The sequence below is a fragment of the Vulpes vulpes genome, unplaced genomic scaffold (genome assembly GCF_048418805.1).
Source record: "Vulpes vulpes isolate BD-2025 unplaced genomic scaffold, VulVul3 u000000899, whole genome shotgun sequence".
Classification (NCBI taxonomy): domain Eukaryota; kingdom Metazoa; phylum Chordata; class Mammalia; order Carnivora; family Canidae; genus Vulpes; species Vulpes vulpes.
Window position 1 is genome coordinate 4,229,904 of NW_027325780.1, and position 19,486 is coordinate 4,249,389.

General features: G+C 38.2%; 1 protein-coding gene across 9 annotated transcripts in view; it reads right to left on the bottom strand.

Annotated features, from left to right (window-relative positions):
- The window catches only part of ART3 (ADP-ribosyltransferase 3 (inactive)), a 48,362-nt gene that overhangs the window by 19,856 nt on the left and 9,020 nt on the right, over window positions 1-19,486 (bottom strand). For 2 of the 9 annotated variants that reach the window (XM_072745437.1, XM_072745434.1), the window contains exons 4-11: window positions 10,363-10,395; window positions 9,393-9,425; window positions 8,310-8,339; window positions 6,150-6,182; window positions 5,529-5,561; window positions 4,867-4,899; window positions 3,374-3,406; window positions 1,660-1,692 (exon numbers count right to left, since the gene is read on the bottom strand). In XM_072745437.1, the coding sequence (XP_072601538.1) occupies window positions 1,660-1,692; window positions 3,374-3,406; window positions 4,867-4,899; window positions 5,529-5,561; window positions 6,150-6,182; window positions 8,310-8,339; window positions 9,393-9,425; window positions 10,363-10,395 (261 nt within the window). The remainder of the gene's footprint in view (window positions 1-1,659; window positions 1,693-3,373; window positions 3,407-4,866; window positions 4,900-5,528; window positions 5,562-6,149; window positions 6,183-8,309; window positions 8,340-9,392; window positions 9,426-10,362; window positions 10,396-19,486) is intronic. The other 7 variants (XM_072745440.1, XM_025993029.2, XM_072745441.1 and 4 more) reach the window with 5 other exon arrangements.

Consider the following 19,486-nt stretch of genomic DNA (forward strand, 5'->3'; position numbering starts at 1 on the left):
GCAAACTTACCTAAATACTAACTAGAAACAATGTTGAAATAAATATAGTTCATGAGATTTCAGGCTATATTTTCATATATATCATCAGGGTGTGCTGACATAGGTTTTATCTAGGATTCCACAGCCTTTTTAATATCTATGTAGACAAGGTACTTTTGCTGTTGTACTAATTCTCTAGAATTCCTTACAATTTTTTGTTTCAATTTCTGTATATACATGCAAGGTAAATTTTAATTCTGTGCCTATTTCAAGTCTACATTTCTAAACTTTTTTTTTTTTTTTTTTTTTTTTATGATAGTCACAGAGAGAGAGAGAGAGAGAGGCAGAGACACAGGCAGAGGGAGAAGCAGGCTCCATGCACCGGGAGCCTGATGTGGGATTCGATCCCGGGTCTCCAGGATCGCGCCCTGGGCCAAAGGCAAGCGCCAAACCACTGCGCCACCCAGGGATCCCTCAAGTCTACATTTCATATGTATTTGCTAATAGCTACCAATATGAGATTAAATATAGCTGCATTTTTAAACACTAATTTAGAAAAAGTTATTTCAATTTTTTCCCTTCACACATGAAACACTGGTCTGGAGGAAACAGCTTCCCTTTCATCTGAACTAGTGAAGAGAAACAGTGGAATCCATCCATGTGAGGATGATCTGTTTCACACTGCCCTTAACTGAATTATGGCTGTGTTTTGGTTTAGACTGTAGAAGGGAGAACTGGGAAGTATCCAAATGGGATCACCACTCAGATTTCAAGAGAAACAGCCAATAAATTTTATAAGTCTTTAACTCTATATTATCAATTCACTTGCCATAATTATAAACATGCAGTTCTATGAATATAGATGGGGTGCACTCATACATTAGTTTGTTACTATAGAGCAGTGGCTCTCAAGGGAGTAGTATAGTACTTCCTCATAACAGGCAGTCCTAATTTGTCAATCACAACAGTGCAGTAGAAGTAAAAGGCTAAATATCTTGCAATGCTCTGGAGAGTGTTTGTACAATGAAAACCTAACCCATTTCCACACAAATTTCAAATGCAGTGGAAGACATACATACAAGTTAATAACCTGTATATAATGCATAAGGCCAGAACGTAGACTTCAATTGTACATAGAAACATTATTTTTGGATCGTTTTAATAAACATCAGTTTCTATCTAGCTTCTATTTCTTGTCTTTCATTTTCTTATACTTGCACAGAATAGCTTCTAGTCTTTTTTTAAATCCAATTTGTATAAGTAAATACAATGAACTGTTCACTATCTTTTACTATAATAGAGACACATACTGAAATCTATATGTTTGTTATAAGTTATAATTAGGACATTATACTTGATATTCTTATGGGTGCAGGTAGGTCTTATCTATGAATGATATTCCAGGACGCTATAAAGTCTTTATAAATATTTGTTATAAAAAAGGGAGAACTGGGTTGATGGGGTTGAGAACCACTGCTCTAAACAGAACAGAGTTGAAAATAAAGATATAAAGTCAAGTTGCTCCCACCATATACAAACATTTGCATATGACACTATATTGTTACTATGATGCCTTAAACTCCTGAAACTTTGCTCCTGTTATTGAGGAAAAATAAATTTGTTACTTTTTCTATACAGCAGATCAGACATTATCAACTACGGAAATGAAATATTTCTTACCAGGATTGCCGATACCTTCTTGACTTTTGTCTTCTAAAATATAAACAGATTTTGAATTAATTACATTGTACATCTATCCAGAAGAGAAAAATCTGATTAAATGATTAAGTAAACTTGGCTATCTCTGAAAATGGGCCTGCAGAAAAGAGTATTAGGTTTAGATTTATGTGTGGCATTGGGGAAGGGTTTAAATTTTACTCACTTGTGCTTTGATTTTTTTTTTACCATCTATGTGTATGTTTTTCCATTCAAAGAGAGATTAAAATTTTATTTACAAAAAAGTACTTTTTCTGCACACTGAACAAGTACATTAATACCTATCATTTACTGAGGGCTTTCTATGTGTCGTGCTTCATGCAATTGATTTATGTACATTGTCATTTTTTAAAAAGATTTTATTCATTTATTCATGACAGAAAGGGGGGGGGGCAGGCAGAGATAAGCCAGAGGGAGAAGCAGGCTCCATGCAAGGAGCCCGATGTGGGACTCGATCTGGGGACTCCAGTATCACGCCCTGGGCCAAGGCAGGCGCCAAACCGCTAAGCCACCCAAGGGATCCCCCACTGTCAGGCTTTTTACAGTCTAAATAGGTCGGCATAGTTACCAGTATTATATAGATGTTCTTCAAAACTTGATTAAATCACAAAGGTAACCAGATAGCAATGTTTGATTATAAAGCTTCTGCTCTCAATTACTATGACATATGACCTCATTTACAACGCTATACTAGCACTGAAATATTACGATATTGCCATATTTTGATAACTTTGAAGCCAAATGCCAATTCTAGGAGCCCAGGATAGAGGTGTATTTTCTATAACTAAATTTGGTTGGAAGACAAGTGTCACGTGACAGAAAGTGAGCAAAATTTGAAAAGCATGAATCCTAGTTTTCTCTTTCTAGCCCTTTACAAGTTTCTTAAATTTCCTACAGTCTATATCTTCCTCTCTGAAATGGCAATAACAATATTTATCTGAAGTAGATTAAACGAGATCCTGTGTCAATGTTTTCTTTTAAAAACCCTGCACTACATACAGCTTTCCAGGAGAGGGCATAATACAAAACATTCCCAGCCAAACCTAGGGGCCTATTTGTTGGAGGACTTGGTGAGTGCAGTGAGGAACACAGAATGACTGGTCTCATGCTGTAGGGTTCTCTCTCTTTTTTTAAAAAAAGATTTATTTATTTATTTTTGATAGACAGAGAAAGAGAGGCAGAGATACAGGAGGAGGGAGAAGCAGGCTCCATGCCAGGAGCCCGATGCAGGACTCGATCCCGGGACTCCAGGATCGCACCCTGTGCCAAAGGCAGGAACCAAACTGCTAAGCCACCCAGGGATCTCCCTCATGCTGTAGGGTTCTCATACACACCTCTTTGATGATGCTGTTCCAATTACTACAGATTCCCTCACAGTGGCCACCTTACCTTTGGAAACTTTCTGTCCTATTCTGGAATAGATACGTGCAGCGGGAAGCCAACTGTTCCAGTTGCAGGTCAACTGTTTTTTTTTTTCTCTGCTTAGCCCAGAGAGCCACAAGAGCAGCCTACTGCTACTGGTTTCTCAACATTTTCTCACTCTGGCTGGCAGACTGGGATATCAGAAGCTGTACAGCCCAGGTGTTTTTCTTAGTCCTCTTAAGACTGAGCTAACAATGATGATGGTAAAGGACCCAGGAACCCATGCTATCTCCACCCCTAATAAAGAATTTATTACCAGGTTTTTCATCCAGTTGTACCACTTTTATTCCTAGATGAGAAAGAATTTCAGATAATAATAAAGACAACTACCATTTACTTCTATTTTAAACTACCATTCATTTTGCCAGACTTTATCTCATTAGGACTTTAATTAGTCCGGCAAGACAGAAGTTTTCTTCATGTTACAGATTTGGAAGAAGCAAAAAAAAAAAAAAGAAAGAAAGAAAGAAATAACTTATATAATGTTACCCAGAGGAAAATGGCAGAGAAGAGACTTCATGAAACTGGGTCTGTCTACACAGCCTGTGTTCATTCCCTATCCAAGCTCAGCAGCTGCCTTTCAGATAACCACTGTGCCTTGCAGGAGCCAGTAAGAATACTATGCAAACTCAGGTCGCTGAACTGAAAAGTTGTAGCCACACAAAATGGCTCATCAGTGTTGGCAGAGGGTCACTTCGAAGTTGTGAGCAAACAAACATGTGGGCCAATATGGCAAATTCGGATGAATGTAAGAGTTGCTGGACAGTCTCTCTGGGCCTGTATCTGTGATTTAGGTGATTAATTATGAATATGAGGTTTCTGTATACAGGACACAGTTTCCATAGATAGCAATGTTAGGCAAAGCTTAGCACTGTGTTGTTCATTCCATAATAATAAGACATACCAAAAATTATTTTCAAAATACTATATGAACTCAGGAGAAAGGATTTAAGCATTAAATAGGGGCTTGCACCCTGAGATTTTACATTTTTATAGTCCTTATAAGATAACCCCAAAAGGTAAACATGACAAGTATTAGCTGTATTTGAAAGACAACAATCCTGAGGCAGAGAAATGTTATTACTGTCCATAGCTGTCTTGTAAATTATGTCCACTTTAAAAAAATTTTATTTAAAGATTATATTTATTTATTTGAGGAAGAAAGCACAAGCAGGGGGAGGGGCGGAGGGAAAAGGAGAAGCAGGCTCCCAGCTGAGCAGGAAACCAAGTGAGCCAGGGCTCAATCCTGGAACTCCAGGATCATGACCTGAGCCGAAGGCAGATGCTTCACTGACTGAACCACCCAAGCACCCCAACTTTTTAAAAAATTTACTTCTCTGTCCCAGAAAAAAAAAAAAATTAAGTTTAGGGACTTTTTAATGGTTTTCCTCCTCTAAGCATAAGTTCTGAGACCCTTCTGAGGAACTTGACAGAAATCACTGTTCAGTTTCTCTGGCCACAGAAGCTCAAGGCCCCTCAATGGCCTTGTCCTCAGCAACAGCGTCACACTGTTTAAATATCTATTTAACATTTTCATGATTATATCTTACAGGTAGGTTAAATCTGCCATGGTAAATAAAACTGGAAAAACACTTGAGGGACCCCAAGTCTTAAGGAATGGGTACTAAGAAATGTGGGTCCTTTATTCACTGATGTGATCTTAGTCCCCCTGCATTATCTAATGGTGGCAATTATAACTATACCCCCCAAATTGGCAGCTTCCTCTCTCATATGCCAACCACTTCTTACCAGGTAGTGAAAAAGTTTCTGGAATTTTCATTCCTAAATGAGAAAGAAGTTTTCAGTGACTTAACAGCTTGCTCCAGTCAGTACACATTTTCCCAATTCTTATCTGATGAGCTTAAGTGATACATGTGCCAAAGCCCCACTGCCCTTGTACTTTCTGGCTTTTTATTTAAAACGTCTGGCTATGAGAACCCTCACTGTGCAAATCCACTTCAAAGAGAGAGGACCTTTCTACCATGGCACTGCACTGAGTTTGTCCATATGCCAGAAGACTATATTTTGCTACCTGGAAATTCTAGATGTTGAGTTGTCAGCCAAAGCTAAAAGTCAGCTTTCACATGAAACTGAAGTTTCTACTGAATAACAGCTGTAACTGCAGAACCTAGAATGTGTTGGCTTGCATGCCTCTAGGTCCCAGCAGCCTTGCCTTCAGCCATGTCCCCTACCAAGCTAATTTCCCTGGTCCAGGAACACACATATAATAGAAGACAGACACTTTTTTCCTCTCTACTCTCTTCCCCAGCTAAATCTTTGTAGAATGGCTAACAGGCAGCTGTAAGGGAAATGTTAATGTATAGTCTCATGACAATATATTCTTTAATGCCTGGGGGAATTAATCTTACCTCATACTTGGGCCCAGAGAGTAAAAAAGAAAGCTGTCTTACCAGGTATTTGGGTGGGTTCATGGCTCATCATACCTCAAGACAGAAAGGAGTATTAGTTATTTTGCATTGTGAATGCTCTTTTGTCTACACCTCCCCCCCTCCAACCCTAAAAAAAGAAGAAAAGAGTAACAACAAAAACACTTTTCAACTGCTCTTCATTCTCTGACAAAGCCCACTCCTTAGCCTGCACTTTAAAAACTTCATGATCTGGCCCATATCTCTCCAAACTTCTCTTTATAAGGCAGTCCTAACATAAGCTTTTAAATGAATAGTCCTAAGTTTAAGACCCTGCTTGATTTAGTTCTATTGTCATTATAATTACTAGCTCTATGATTGGGCAGGTTTCTTAATCCTTTTGAGCTTCAATTACTTATTTAGGCAAAAGAAATACTTATAATGTAGGTTTGTACTAAGTGATCATCAAAGGAAATAAATCATAAAATTGCTTAGCACACTGCAGGGAACATACAAAGCATTCAATTAATGGAGTCCCTCTCCTCTTGCTTAACTTCTTCCTCAAACTCTCCATGTCCAGTAATATCCTTAGTCCTAGGAGTCAGCCCTTAAGTCTCCTCCTAACCTTGTAGCTAGTCTCAGAGGGTAAGGAAAAAGATCGCTTACCAGGTAAGACAGTGGACTCTTGGTTTTTCATTCCTTAAGACGAGAAGAGAAACTGTTTAGTTAAAAATGCATCAACTTGAAAATTAATTTAAGCTTGTATTTATATTGCTATCTACAGTGGAAAACTAAAATCTTTGAGAGATGGCAGGAACAGGGTAAAAGGGGAGAACATTTAACTCACTGGAGTCTGACCTATGCTAAAAACTATGGCTAGTTACCCAGGCTCTCTCCTAGATTAAGTAATACAGCTGTTCGTGATTTCTTTTTTTTTAAGATTCAGTCCAAAGACTCTGACCTACAGTTGTCATATTTATTAAAAATAAAATTTCTTGGGGATCCCTGGGTGGCTCAGCGGTTTCGCGCCTGCCTTTGGCCCAGGGCGTGATCTTGGAGTCCCCGGATCAAGTCCCCATCAGGCTCCCTGCATGGAGCCTGCTTCTCCCTCTACCTCTCTCTTTCTTTCTGTCTCTCTGTCTCTCATGAATAAATAAAATCTTTAAAAAAAAATAAAATAAAATTTCTTGATTACATAATACATTATAATAACAGGTAATTTGGAAAAACACATGAAATATTAAAAATTACTCATAATTTTAGATCTCAGAGCTACTCATTCTCAATATTTTTGGCATATCTCCTTTCAGTTTCTTTGCTATATATAGGTGCATACACATTTGTAAGCATTTTTCCAGCTTTATTGAGATGTAATTGATAGTACTGAATAAGTTTAAGGTTTATAGTATGATTTGATTTACATGTATTGTGAAATGATCACCGCAATTAACATCTAATATCTCATGCAGACATTTAAAGAAAGAAATTATGGCTTTTTTCCTTGTGATAAGGACTCTCAAGATCTACTCTCTTAACAACTTTCAAATGTACCATGCTGCTATACTACTATACTCATCCTACTATATATTTCATCTCCATTATTGATTTCTCTTATAACTAGAAGTTTGTATCTTTTCACATTTTTTTAAGATTTATTTGAGAGAGACAGATTTCCGACTAAGCACAGAACCCAACGTGGGACTCGATCTCACAACTCTGAGATCATGACCTGAGCTGAAATCAAGAGTCAGATAGTCAACCAACTGAGCCTGAGCCACAAATATCTACATAAATTGCTATTACAGTCCATATGTTTTATATCACATTTATATTTGCCACTATATTATAAGCACTTTCTTGTACCTTTAAATATTTTTCAAAAACGTGATTTTTAGGGGCATCTGGCTCAGCAGAGTCGGCTTCTCTTTCTTCCCCTCCCCTGCTCACATGTGTCATGTGCTCTCTCATTGTCTCTAATGTAGTTAAGTAAATCTTTTAAAAAAATATGATTTTTAAGTTGTTTAGTGTTTCATTATATGGATATTATTTAACAATATCCAACTGTTGGATACTAAGGTTATTTATAAATTTTGGCGACCACACACAGTAAACGTTTTGTACCACATATCTTTATTTCCTTAGTACAAATACCTCAAAGTGTTATGATAAGGTTAAAAGGTATGGGCATTTTTAAGGCTGGTAATATATACTATCAAACTGTCCTTCAGAAAAGTTCCAATTTATAATCTTACCAGTAATTTATGAGTGTCCCTATCCCAGCACCCTTGAGGTCATTTGAGTAATATCATTATAAAAAACGACAACAAAAACCTGGGAATGAGCTGTACTTCAAAATATACTAAATAATCAGATGGATACAGCTAATAGCATCTATTACTCAGACTGCTAGAAGCAGAAATACATAAACAAGATCATTTTAAATTAGGAAAAGATAACACCATTTTTTAATGCCTCTGCCTTCCTCTATCCATGTAACAGCTAACATAAAAGCAGAAAATATGCTCTTTAGTATATCTGCTGCCAAAGCAAGCACAGAAAATATGCTCTGTAGAACTAGTTCCTCATATCTTATCCCTAACTGCTCTGTGGGTCATCTTGAAGATAGAGTCAGGTAAATGAGAGAGCTGCTGTGCCTTCTTTATAAAGGAGGTCTAACTCAGGAGGGCTTCTTTATACCAAGCTAGTAAGTTAAAATGGGTTCTGCCTTCTTCCCATTTTTCCTTACCGCGCCATACTTACGTGTTTCCATCCCTAAGAGAGCTATATTGCAAAGGAAAACCCCCAGAGTTTACAAAAATGTCTTACCAGGGTCTTCAAGGTTCTGACTTTTCTCACCTAAGTGATAAGAAGAAACTTACCCATTTTATTTTATTTTTTTTTTAACTTACCCATTTTAATGATAAAACAAAATAAATGAGAATTGCTATAGTTAACGGCAAACTATTTTCAGATATCATAGCCATAAAGAACCACCTGGTATGTCCAACAAATTATACTAAATGTAAGTGTCAGCCAGAGTCTAAATGCACCGAATTGGGCTGCAACCTTCCTCTGGTCCTCTCTATTAAGAAAAATCATCACATATAGCCAGTCTTCTAGGGATCTCAATGAGCTAGAAAAAATATCTGTCTTGAAAAGTTAGCTGAAGTCCCTGTGAAATAACCAGTAAAACTTGTTGACTGCAGTGAGTCAATAAGAAATGTTGCTAAAAGCAAGTCCTCAGGAGCTTCACATGAAGCTGCACAAAATGCTTCACGTAAGGACAGGAAGCATCTTCCAAACATCAGGTAAACTACATAGTTAGGGAAAAACCAGATGCTTTTCTCTCCTCGGTAAAGATATACTTACTGTAGCTACATGGGCCAAACATACAATAAGGAACTTAAATGCAACAAAGTGATTTGAGTCAAATCACTGAAGTAGAAACTTAGCAGGGAAAGCATCTAATCACCCAAATACTTTAGTCAAATGATAGCAAACAGCATATTTAACAGATGAAAATGAGTAGCTTTTCTACTTTTATCTGGATGTGTGATGCCACACAGGCTAATCTCAACAATGAAAAACAGAGCTATACTAAGAGGCCCTCAGATCTGTCAAGAGCAACTAGTCCTTCAGGTCCTACCAACTTTACTACTCCCTGGAATATTTATTTCCATATTATTCAGCTCTCCAGAGAGCCAACCCTCTCATTTGCAAAAAGGTAAGTTTCCCCTAGAATAAATTCTTTTTTCCACTTCTCTTACCTCTCAAGTTACTCCTTCACATCTGCAAAGTATTCTTTCTTCAGCTAAAAAGTTAATTTGCTAAATAGGAAAGAGCTACTAAATACTACTAAATACTAAATATCCACGTAAGGATTATTTTTAAAAATCAGAGCACACTTACCAGGGTTGTAGACATTGATGAGTTGATGATATTCTGAAATACAAACATGTTTTCATTACCTAGTACTATGCTCAGATGTACATAAATGTCAGGTTCAGTCTATTTTTATTTTATTTTTTTTTCAGTCTATTTTTAAATGCCTATTAATAAAAAAGATTTGAGTTGGCTTCCAAAAATATAGTAATGACAAATATAAAATTTCAATATCAAAAACAAATGGGTATGGATTTATTTTAATTACATGAAGAATTCAAGAAAAATTTGCCAGAAACACAGCTAGAAACAGACTTTTATTCTCAAACTTTTTAACAAGGAAATCTTCAGAAGGATCCACCCAAAACATGCATTAGCCTAAAGCACTTTCTGGAAACTTTGGTTCAAATCTGATGGGCTTATGGGATATGCTCCTCCTCCTAAAATTCCTGTTTATCTTCTGAAATCTTTCCCGCGGTCTGCTAAGGAAGATTACTTTTATTACTTCTTCCTACTTTTCACTGAAGAAGCTGAGACAGACCCCATTACTTCTGTCCCCTGTATCTCCCCCTTTCAGCCATATGTACTCTATTCCTTCCCTTTTTAGTCTCCCAAATGTTATTTCCTAAGATATCAAAATGTAAGAATATGAATCTGGCACTGTGCATACGAATCATGCAGGGGGATTCAAAAGTCCTTAAGGCTAGGGTGAGAGTGGCATAGTCCTTGCATGCCCAAGGCAATTGCAGTGTTTGAGGGTACAGCCATAAGCATGGCTGGGGGTGGAAAGCAAGCAGCAGACATTCCTGGGCCCTCCACCTGACAAGGTGGTGGTGGTGGTGGTAGTGGTGGTAGTAGTAGTAGTAGCAGCAGCAGCAGCACAACTCAGCCTTGAGAAAATGATGGCTGCAGTATGACAATATGGTGGGGTGGCTCTGACCCATACCTGGGAGAATTTAACATTCCCATTACAGCAGTAATTAAAAGCATATCTTACCCACGTTCTCAACACAATCTTCATTTTTTAGTCCTGAAACATGAAGATAAAGCTTTATTAATGAGATACAATCTTCCCTAGTAAAGATTTCAAATTGGTAATCTAATCTGTAGATCTACCTATCAGATCCATAATTCAGTGGGATTCAAAATGCAGAACAATTACAGTTTTGTACTCACATTACAGCTAACAAACAGCATGATCTTTAATAAAACAAAATGTCTCTGGAATTCAGTTTCCTTATCTGTATCTTTTACTGGGAATTTGCTTCAAATAACCTCCAAATGGCCATCCAAAGCTAACACTTTAGGATTGTATTCTATGATTAGTCTGCAAAAATTAGGGAAAAATTTACCTGGCTGTTCAACTAATTTTCTCTTCGGATACTAAATGTCCTCAACATAAAACCTATCCTTTTACTATGACAATTTTTTTTTTTTTTTTTAAGAAGAGAGCGCAAGCCTGTGCATGCACAAGAGCAAGGAGAGGGACAGACAGAGAGGGAGAATCTTAAGCAGACTCCATGTTCAACATGGAGCCCGAATGGGGCTTGATCTCTCAGACTATGATCATTACCTGAGCTTAAATCAAAAGTCAGATGCTTACCCAACTGAGCCACCAAGGTGCCCTTATGATAATTCCTATTCATTGAGAAAAAAATTTTCAATCAGATCTTCAAGATCCTTGGATATATAAAAAGAAAGATCCTTCACATTCATATAAAGAAACAAGTTGTTCTATCCCAGAACATTGATTGGTGGTCCCAGAACACTGATCTATATATGTAAGGAAATCCACAGTTTTTGTAATGCAAGAATATGGCATCTACCACTATATATTTATAAGGCCTTAGAACTTCTCACCAGTGACGTCCTAGAAAAAGTCATCAGTACTGCAGTAAATCCTCTGAGACGTGACAAACAGGAAATCTGCTCGCCTACCCCACAGTCAAGAACTTCAGTGGGAGGATGTTTAGACTTGGTGCCAGCATGAGCCATGGAGGGCTTCCTAGAATACCACAGGAAGGCCTTGGATGTCCTATGATCTCTTTTCCATGCCTGGCTAACTCACTGATCTAATCTAACCTATTCAGCTACCTGAGAATGAATCTCTCCATCTAAAATGGAGGAATCCCTAAGAGGTCCGTTAGAATCTGGATGGTGCCCTGAGGCTGATAACCTCAGATGCCAAAATAGAAATTAAACAAAAAACAACAGTACAGAGACTAATACAAAATATTGCTTTAGCAGGAGATGAATGAGTACAAGCCTCACTTCAGAGGGCTTAGTTGAGGGTGAGGTAAAGGTAAGGGAAGGTGTAGCTAAGAAAGCTATAGGTATAATAGATTCAGCCAGGAGACTAGACACTGGGGTATTTTTAAAGCCTTCATCTTTCATTGGTACCACAAATTAGAGTAGGTTTCTCAAAGTGTAGTCTTCTAATCACATACTTCAGAATCAACTGGGTGGTTATCGAAATTGCAAATTCCAGGGCCCTAGCCAGAACTATTGATACAGAAATTTTTGGTAGTCTTCTTAGTAGTACAGGATGGATCTCCTTTAATTTTGAATATAGAACCATTTATTTAAGACTGCATTTCTATTTGACTTTGGATTTAATTTTCCAATAGTGTTTCAGCAGCAGAAAGTGAACTATTTGGGGTTTCTAAAGAAGTAGCAGGGTTAAAATAGATCCAGAAATATACACGAAGAAGGCATAAATAAAATATATAGGGAATGAATGAAAGAATAACCACAGATTTGAGAGGTGTAAAAAAACCCATGAGATTGTTACAACTAGCTTTTGGTCAATAAATTCAAAATATAAGATAAATACCTAGAAAAACATACTTTATCAAAAATAACTCAAGAATAAGTAGAAAACTCAAATGACATTATAACCACCAAATAGTTTAAAATTTTTCCACAAAGAAATTACCCAAATAATTTGATTTTACAGCGTACTAAAGAGAAGGTAGCTGCATAGATAGCTTCAGAGATCTCAAAGGGTTTCCCTCAAGTACTGAGCAAAATATTGATCAATTTATATGTGTGAGTAAACTCACCTGAGGCCAGAAAAAGAATCCACAAGAACAAGAGTAGTAGAAACAAGAGTAGACCAGAAAACCTTGTAAGTTGTCATTTTAGCAGTTAACTGTACAGTAACAAGACTTAGAAACAGTCCAGATAAGAGTAATAAGGCCTTCTCAGGAATTCCCCGTGTCCTTTAGATTCCAATAAATTACAGATGTCTGTAACCAAACCTACTGCTGGTTGGAATTTCCAGCAACAAGACTAAGGCAGTATTTGTTAATCACTGGGTTTCTGCAAACAAGCAATTTTTCCCTTTGCAGGGCTGCTACTGCTAGCCTATTACTGGGACTGAAACAGACTGTCTCACTAAAAGACTCTTCAACCCCCTATATTAACATGCAATGGTTCTCTCTGAACTTAAGTCCCTAGGTAGGATAAAACCCCAAAAGTTCCATTGTTGCATGGAAATTTTACTTGTAATTAAGAACCAAACCCAGCTGCTAAGGCCTTAACCGCTTTCACAAACAGGTGCCTGTCCATTTATTAGACCTGCAGTTCCCAAATACTGGTAGAAATTCACAAAATACCAAGGGGTGTTTTAAAATTTTGGGACAAACACAGATGTACTTGGTATCTATCAGACACAGCATGAACTACTAGCTTGAAGTAGAATGCAGTTTTTTTTTTTTTTAAGATTTTACTATTTTTTAAAATTTTTATTTATTTATGATAGAGAGAGAGAGAGAGAGAGGCAGAGACACAGGCAGAGGGAGAAGCAGGCTCCATGCACTGGGAGCCCGATGTGGGATTCGATCCCGGGTCTTCAGGATCGCGCCCTGGGCCAAAGGCAGGCACCAAACCGCTGCGCCACCCAGGGATCCCTAGAACGCAGTTTCAAAGTTATACCATGTAACATTCTGTTTGATATCATGTATTTGCATAGTTGGGTTTTCAGTAATTGTGATAAAAAGCAAATATATGTGAAAATCAATGTGGGTCAGCAAGTAGTGTGGTATATAATCTGATTCCAAGGTTTGAGAAGCTGAACAGTGTCCAATAGGCACATACATTCCATTAGCAAATTACTGAGGTTAAGAATGGAATATTTAAAAAAATATTTTTAAAAAGCCTTATTTACTATTTTATCCAAACTACTGACTCAATAGGGGCCTTACCTATAAGACTTGCACCTGAAAAGACAGTACAGTTTTCTATTAAACCAGCCTGCCTGCAGGTTGGGCAACTCCAATAGAATGCTGCATCCATCCATTGTAATAATAATTTGTTCACTGCCTTGGCTGATCTTGTGAAGAGCAGAACTTCAAATGGTGATCCTGGCAAGGAGTGTACCACCTTGGGGCTGACTGACATCTACCAGTGCCAACACTAATGGTCTAGGCTGTAGAGACACTCAGAACTCCATTGCCAAAGATAAAATCATATGTAGTCCTCTCTATGGAAACAAACACAGCTAACACAACTCATGAACTCAATATTTATGCTACACACATACATGTTCATATGCAGTGAATATATCTAAAGAAAGGCATCTGGGGGAGCCTGGGTGGCCTGGTTGATCTAGAGTTTGCCTTTGGCTCAGGGACTCGTGGATCAAGCCCTGCGTTGGGCTCCTCACTCAGCAGGAAGTCTGCTTCTCCCTCTGACCCTCACCCCACTTGTTCTCGCTCTCTCAAATAAATAAATAAATAAAATCTTAAAAAAAAAAGAGAGAGAAAGAGAAAAAGAAACACATCTAGAGACTGACAAAGCAAATCAAGCACGTGTAGCCATTGTCTTTACTACAGCTTCTGGCTATGTAAGCAAATCTACCACAGTAAGGAAATCATTTATAAAGGATTAGGACTTCCAATAAAAAATTCCATCAGCCTCCCCGTAACAATCTCTCCAGAACTGACTGGCTGTCTCAGCTATTTATAAGTTGCATACAACCATGCTAACCTCTATCTTGGCTGAGTTCCTAAGTACCAAGGAATTAGGTGTTGAAGAATGAGGTGAATTGGAGGAATGGTATGCTCTCCACCTTTTTGTGTAGGTTTGCTTCTTCTGACCTTAGTGGATGGACATTTATATAATATCTGCTTTTACTTCAGTAGATAAATTTTATGTATTTCATATGATTTCAGTAAAATGACAAATGGTTCATATTGATTAGATCAAAAACACCAGTATATGAAACTGGAGGCTAACTTTGCTTCTAGTGGTTCTGTAGCTAATCTCCTTGCCAGAGAGGTCACTATGAACTAATCATTATGGAAAAAGGACAGCCAATCTGGATCATCCCAAGAGGAAGTGACAGCACATAATGGGTTGGTATTATGGTAGGCAGCTTCTGACATCGTTCCCAATGACGCTGCTTCCTGGTATTCACATCCTTAGATAATCCTCTCCTTCTGAGTGTGTACTGAACTAGTGACTTACTTCTAACAAAGAGAATATATAGCATTGGTGATATTACTTCTGTGATTAGGTTGCGAAAGGCTATGATTTGCTGGTTTTCTTTCTTGCTCGTTCTCTTGCTTACTCTGATGAAGCAAGCTGCCATGTTTTGAGATACTCTATGAAGAGGCCTATGTGGTTAGGAACAAGAGAGGTCTCTGGTCAACAGCTCATGAAGAACTGAGGTCTTAGTTAACAACCTATAAGGAACTGGATCTTGCCAAAACGTGAACTGGGAAGCAGATCTTTCCCAGTCAAGTCTTATGATGACTGCAGCCTTGTGAAACAGTAAGAGCCAAAAGACTTAGATATACTACACTCAAATTCCTGACCCAAGGTAACTGTGAAATAATAAATGTTGTTTTAAGCCATTAAATTCTGGAGTAATTTGTTATGCAGTGATGGATAACTAATATAGATATGAGGGTCAGTTTTATTTATGTGTCAGATGTCTAGGATACAGTCTTCTGTTATCCAGTAAAACACTAACTAATTGTTGCCTTGAAAGTATTTTGTAGATGTGATTAAAGTCTATGATAAGTTAACTTGAAGTAAAAAAGACAGCCATGATAATCTGGTGGGCCTGATTAAATCAGCTGAAAGACCTTAAGAGACTGAGGCTTCCCAGAAGAAATTCTGCCTATAGACAGCAGCTTTAGCTCATGTCCAAGAGTCCTTGCCTGTCCTTCCTGAAAGCCTGACCTACAGATTTCAGACTTGCCTTGCTAGCCTGAATCACATAAGCCAATTCCTTGTAGTTACTGGCTTGATATATGTTTCTTATATTTTCTACTGATTCTGTTTCTCTGGTTGAATCCTGACTGATACAATAGGAATGAACAAGTCTGGTGGATGAAAGTCTAGAGGAAGTTAGTGGTAAAGAGTACTCTCTTTTGCTATAAATACAGATAAACAGTCTGAACAGCCTTCCAATTGCTCTAGGTGTTAACTCATACTGTGAATTTCTCATGGTGATAAATATGTCACTTCCTATCTGTTCTAACTATGTGAGATCTTATTGATGTCCCAGTTCCAGACAATCTCAGACAACAGCACAGAAACTTCAATCCTCCCAAGGAAGCCTAAAAAAGAGCGTCCTTTAGAACCAGTAAGATATTTATGTTTAATGAGCCCTCAAGGGCTAGGTGTAGATTTATAAAAACTAAATCTTTGATAGCTCTGTAGGTTTATCTTCCTTTATCCTTCTGATGCCTTAATAGAGAACTGGGCTCAACATGTCTGAGTAAGATTAACAAAGTAATACCAGCCACTGGAGTCCAGGTGCTCCTCCTCCTTTCTAACAGGGTCACTTTTCTAGCGAAAGAGTCTTGATATTCCCTTCCCCCATGACTCTAATATGTAGAACATATTACATATATACAGCCTTGCCCCTCTCTATAGGAACACTGGCCAAAATGCCAGATGATCTATGCCCACCCCGTCCATAAAATAGAGTTCAGAGTATGATGTATACTCTACTATTTCTCCAAATTTTCTTCCAATAAAACCTTAATCTGCACTCTAAGAGACAGGGAATCCCAAAGCTATGGTTTTCCACCAGGTATTACAATTCATCTATAGTCTTCCCAATCCAGGTAGTTTTCCAAATGAGGTCATTTTTTAAAAATAACACACATAGCCTGACTACACCACTGACATTCCACATTTAACCAAGTTTTCTAGAAAAACTGTATAGAAGAACGTTAACTGGTAGTAATTTTCCCATGAGGAAGGAGAAAGGGTGTTGTCATGGACTCACAGTTCACTGACATAATCTTGGATTAATACCAAAATCAGTATTTTTGACCACCAGGAAACTGTATTATCTAATGGGATATTGATGTTTTCTCCAGTTCCTAAACAACTGATCTATTTTTTTTTTTAGATAAAAATTTATTGTGGGCCTTAAAAAAATTAGTTATCTTGGAAATCATAAGCAAGTTTAAAACAACACAGGCCTGTGTTAGTGCTAAATTTAGTATAATTTTTTATCCCATTTAGACACGACTATTTTATAACCCTCTAGAGACCAGAGGGTTATATTCAGTTATATTCAGTCACAATGTAACAAGGTTCTGATTATATCCTCCTAGCTTGAGTTTTTAAAACCCCTGCCTATTATCCTTCATAGTGTTGAAAACACTAGCTTTGTTTTTGCCCCTGAGATCCCAGTAGTTGTCTCTAGATGGCAACAGAGAACATTGGTTAGATTCCAGTTTGGCACTAAATCAACACAATTGCAGTGGACTTTGTCAGAGCTACCCAAAAGAACAGTGCATGTGAGCCTCCACAAAGGTCTCCCCTTGTGGTTTGAACATTAACTTGCTGTATAGCCTTTGCCTGCCCTTGTGGGCAGGCCCCACAGTGGTGTGCATCTTCCTCTCCTGCCTTCCTCACATGAATTCATAATGCACTTCCTCATGCTGATCTGTGCCCTGGCTCATTCTGAATCAACCCAATGGCTCCACCCCATTTGTTCATAATTCCACTCACAACAACTCTGTGGGTTTCAGTATCACCTTTTGTCCATCACCCAGTGATTGATTTCAAGCCGATAGCGACTGCAGCCAGGGTTTTTGCATAACCAATGCCTCCACAAATGGCATTTAGCTGAATGCACTGGGAGCACCAAAGTGGGATCATTTTGTCAGCCCATCTTCAATTTGGTTTCTGACTGTGATGTCCTAGTTTAGTTGAACAGGTTCTGTGGCGGGTGGTGGGGTCCTGATTTGTAGTGTTCACTGATTTCCATGGTTAAGCTCTCAACCATAGCCAATTTCAAGCTACTGCAATATATGAGAAACTGGGAAGAGATGCATGTCCATGATCAGCTCCCACAGCTGTATAAGCCAACTCTAACCGGCTTGGATTTTGGTCAGGTCCACTATATGGTTGGTAAGGAGAATGGGCACTTTTCCTCTCAATACAAATTTATTCACTCCAGTCCTCATCTGCCCTCTCAAGGTGAACAGTTTCATTTACTTACAACTCAGGTCCAGAACTGCAGTAAGGCAAATGAGGCGCCTACGAGGGCAAAATTTATAAAGGCACTCACTCTTAAAATCATGCAATTTTGCAGATGGTACAAGTGTATGAATCTGAGAGTAAGGACCTTCCCTAAATTTTGTGCCTGAAGTGCTGCTGCCACAACACTTCTGCCACTAAATCATAAGTAGATCAGCCCCCCCACCCCCACCCAGGCATGGTGTCTCACCAGCATTTCTCTACCTGTTCTTTTTAATCTCATAGTGCCTTGGTTAGAATGAGTCAAGGTCTAAAAGTCTATCCCACGTCTGAGGTCATATTGCAATACTCACTCTGCTTCATCAGCAGCTCTGGTTTTGGGTTCAGTTAGACAGTCACATTCATAAGACCCAAAAAGGTTCTTCTCTCACCAGTTTACTCAGTTTTGCAGAGGAATGCAAGGCAAGGAACACAGCACACTATTTAGCAGAAGGGCAGCATCAGATATATCCCTTCAACACAAGTCCTCATAGCAATCCAGGGCTGTTCATTAGCTCCCAAAATGATAGCTCAGGTACAAGGAAACTACCTTCAGTAGATTACAGAGAGACAGTGCTAGAAGATCGACAAGAGGCCATTTTCATAGGAAGAAGGGGAAAGGGTTTTGGTATTCTTTCACTCATTTACACCAAGCCACAATATCATATCATTTCAGAATGTTGGGGATAAAGAAAAATTCTAAAACCACCCAGAGGAAAATGTAAGGTCTAATTCAAAGTTTTAGTAATCAGAATGGCTTCACATTTTTCTTCAACAGCAGCATCAGAAATCAGAAGACGATGGAGGAATATCTCCAAAATTCCAAGGAAAATGATTTCTAAAACAAAAATACGAATCTATGTAAACTATTATTCAAGCCTACAAGTAGATCTTTCAGACATGCAAAGTCTTAAAAATTTCCCTCGATGTCTCTTTTCTCAAAAAAACTTTTAGAGAACCCATTATCCCTGCCAAACAAAGGAATAATTCAAGAAAGAGAAGAAAATTCAAGATATAGTGGATTCTTCACAGGGAAGAAACAAAAGAAAGTTTCTACAGTTGTGAGGAGAGATTTCAGGATATTCAGCTGGCCTATAAAGTATATCATAGAGCAGTATGATGGGGGAATTCAGAAGGAGTCTATTCTGTTAACAAAAAAAAAAAAAAAGAAGAAGAAGAAGAAAAAAAAGAGAGTATCTGATATGTCTAAATGTACTAAGAGGAGATTTATATTTCTCAGGATTTGGGGATGAATTATTGACGGGATATAAAAAAAACTAAGGAAACAGAAAACTCGTATAACTAATAATCCTGGGGTAAAAGAGATATTTAAAAAGGTACCAGTCTTGGGGTACCTGGGTGGCTCAGTCAGTTAAGCATCTGCCTTTGGCTCAAGGTCATGATCCTAGGGTCCTGGGATGGAGCCCCACATCAGGCTCCCTCCTCAGTGGGAAGTCTGCTGCTCCCTCTCCCTCTGCCCCTTACCCCCTGCTCATGCTCTCTCTAATAAATAAATAAAATCTTAAAAAATAAATAAGTAAAAAGGTACCAGTCGTTATTACACTGGGAGATTGAGAAGGTGGAAATGCACAAATACTAAGGAAGAACATAGGGTGGTGGTTATCAGGTAG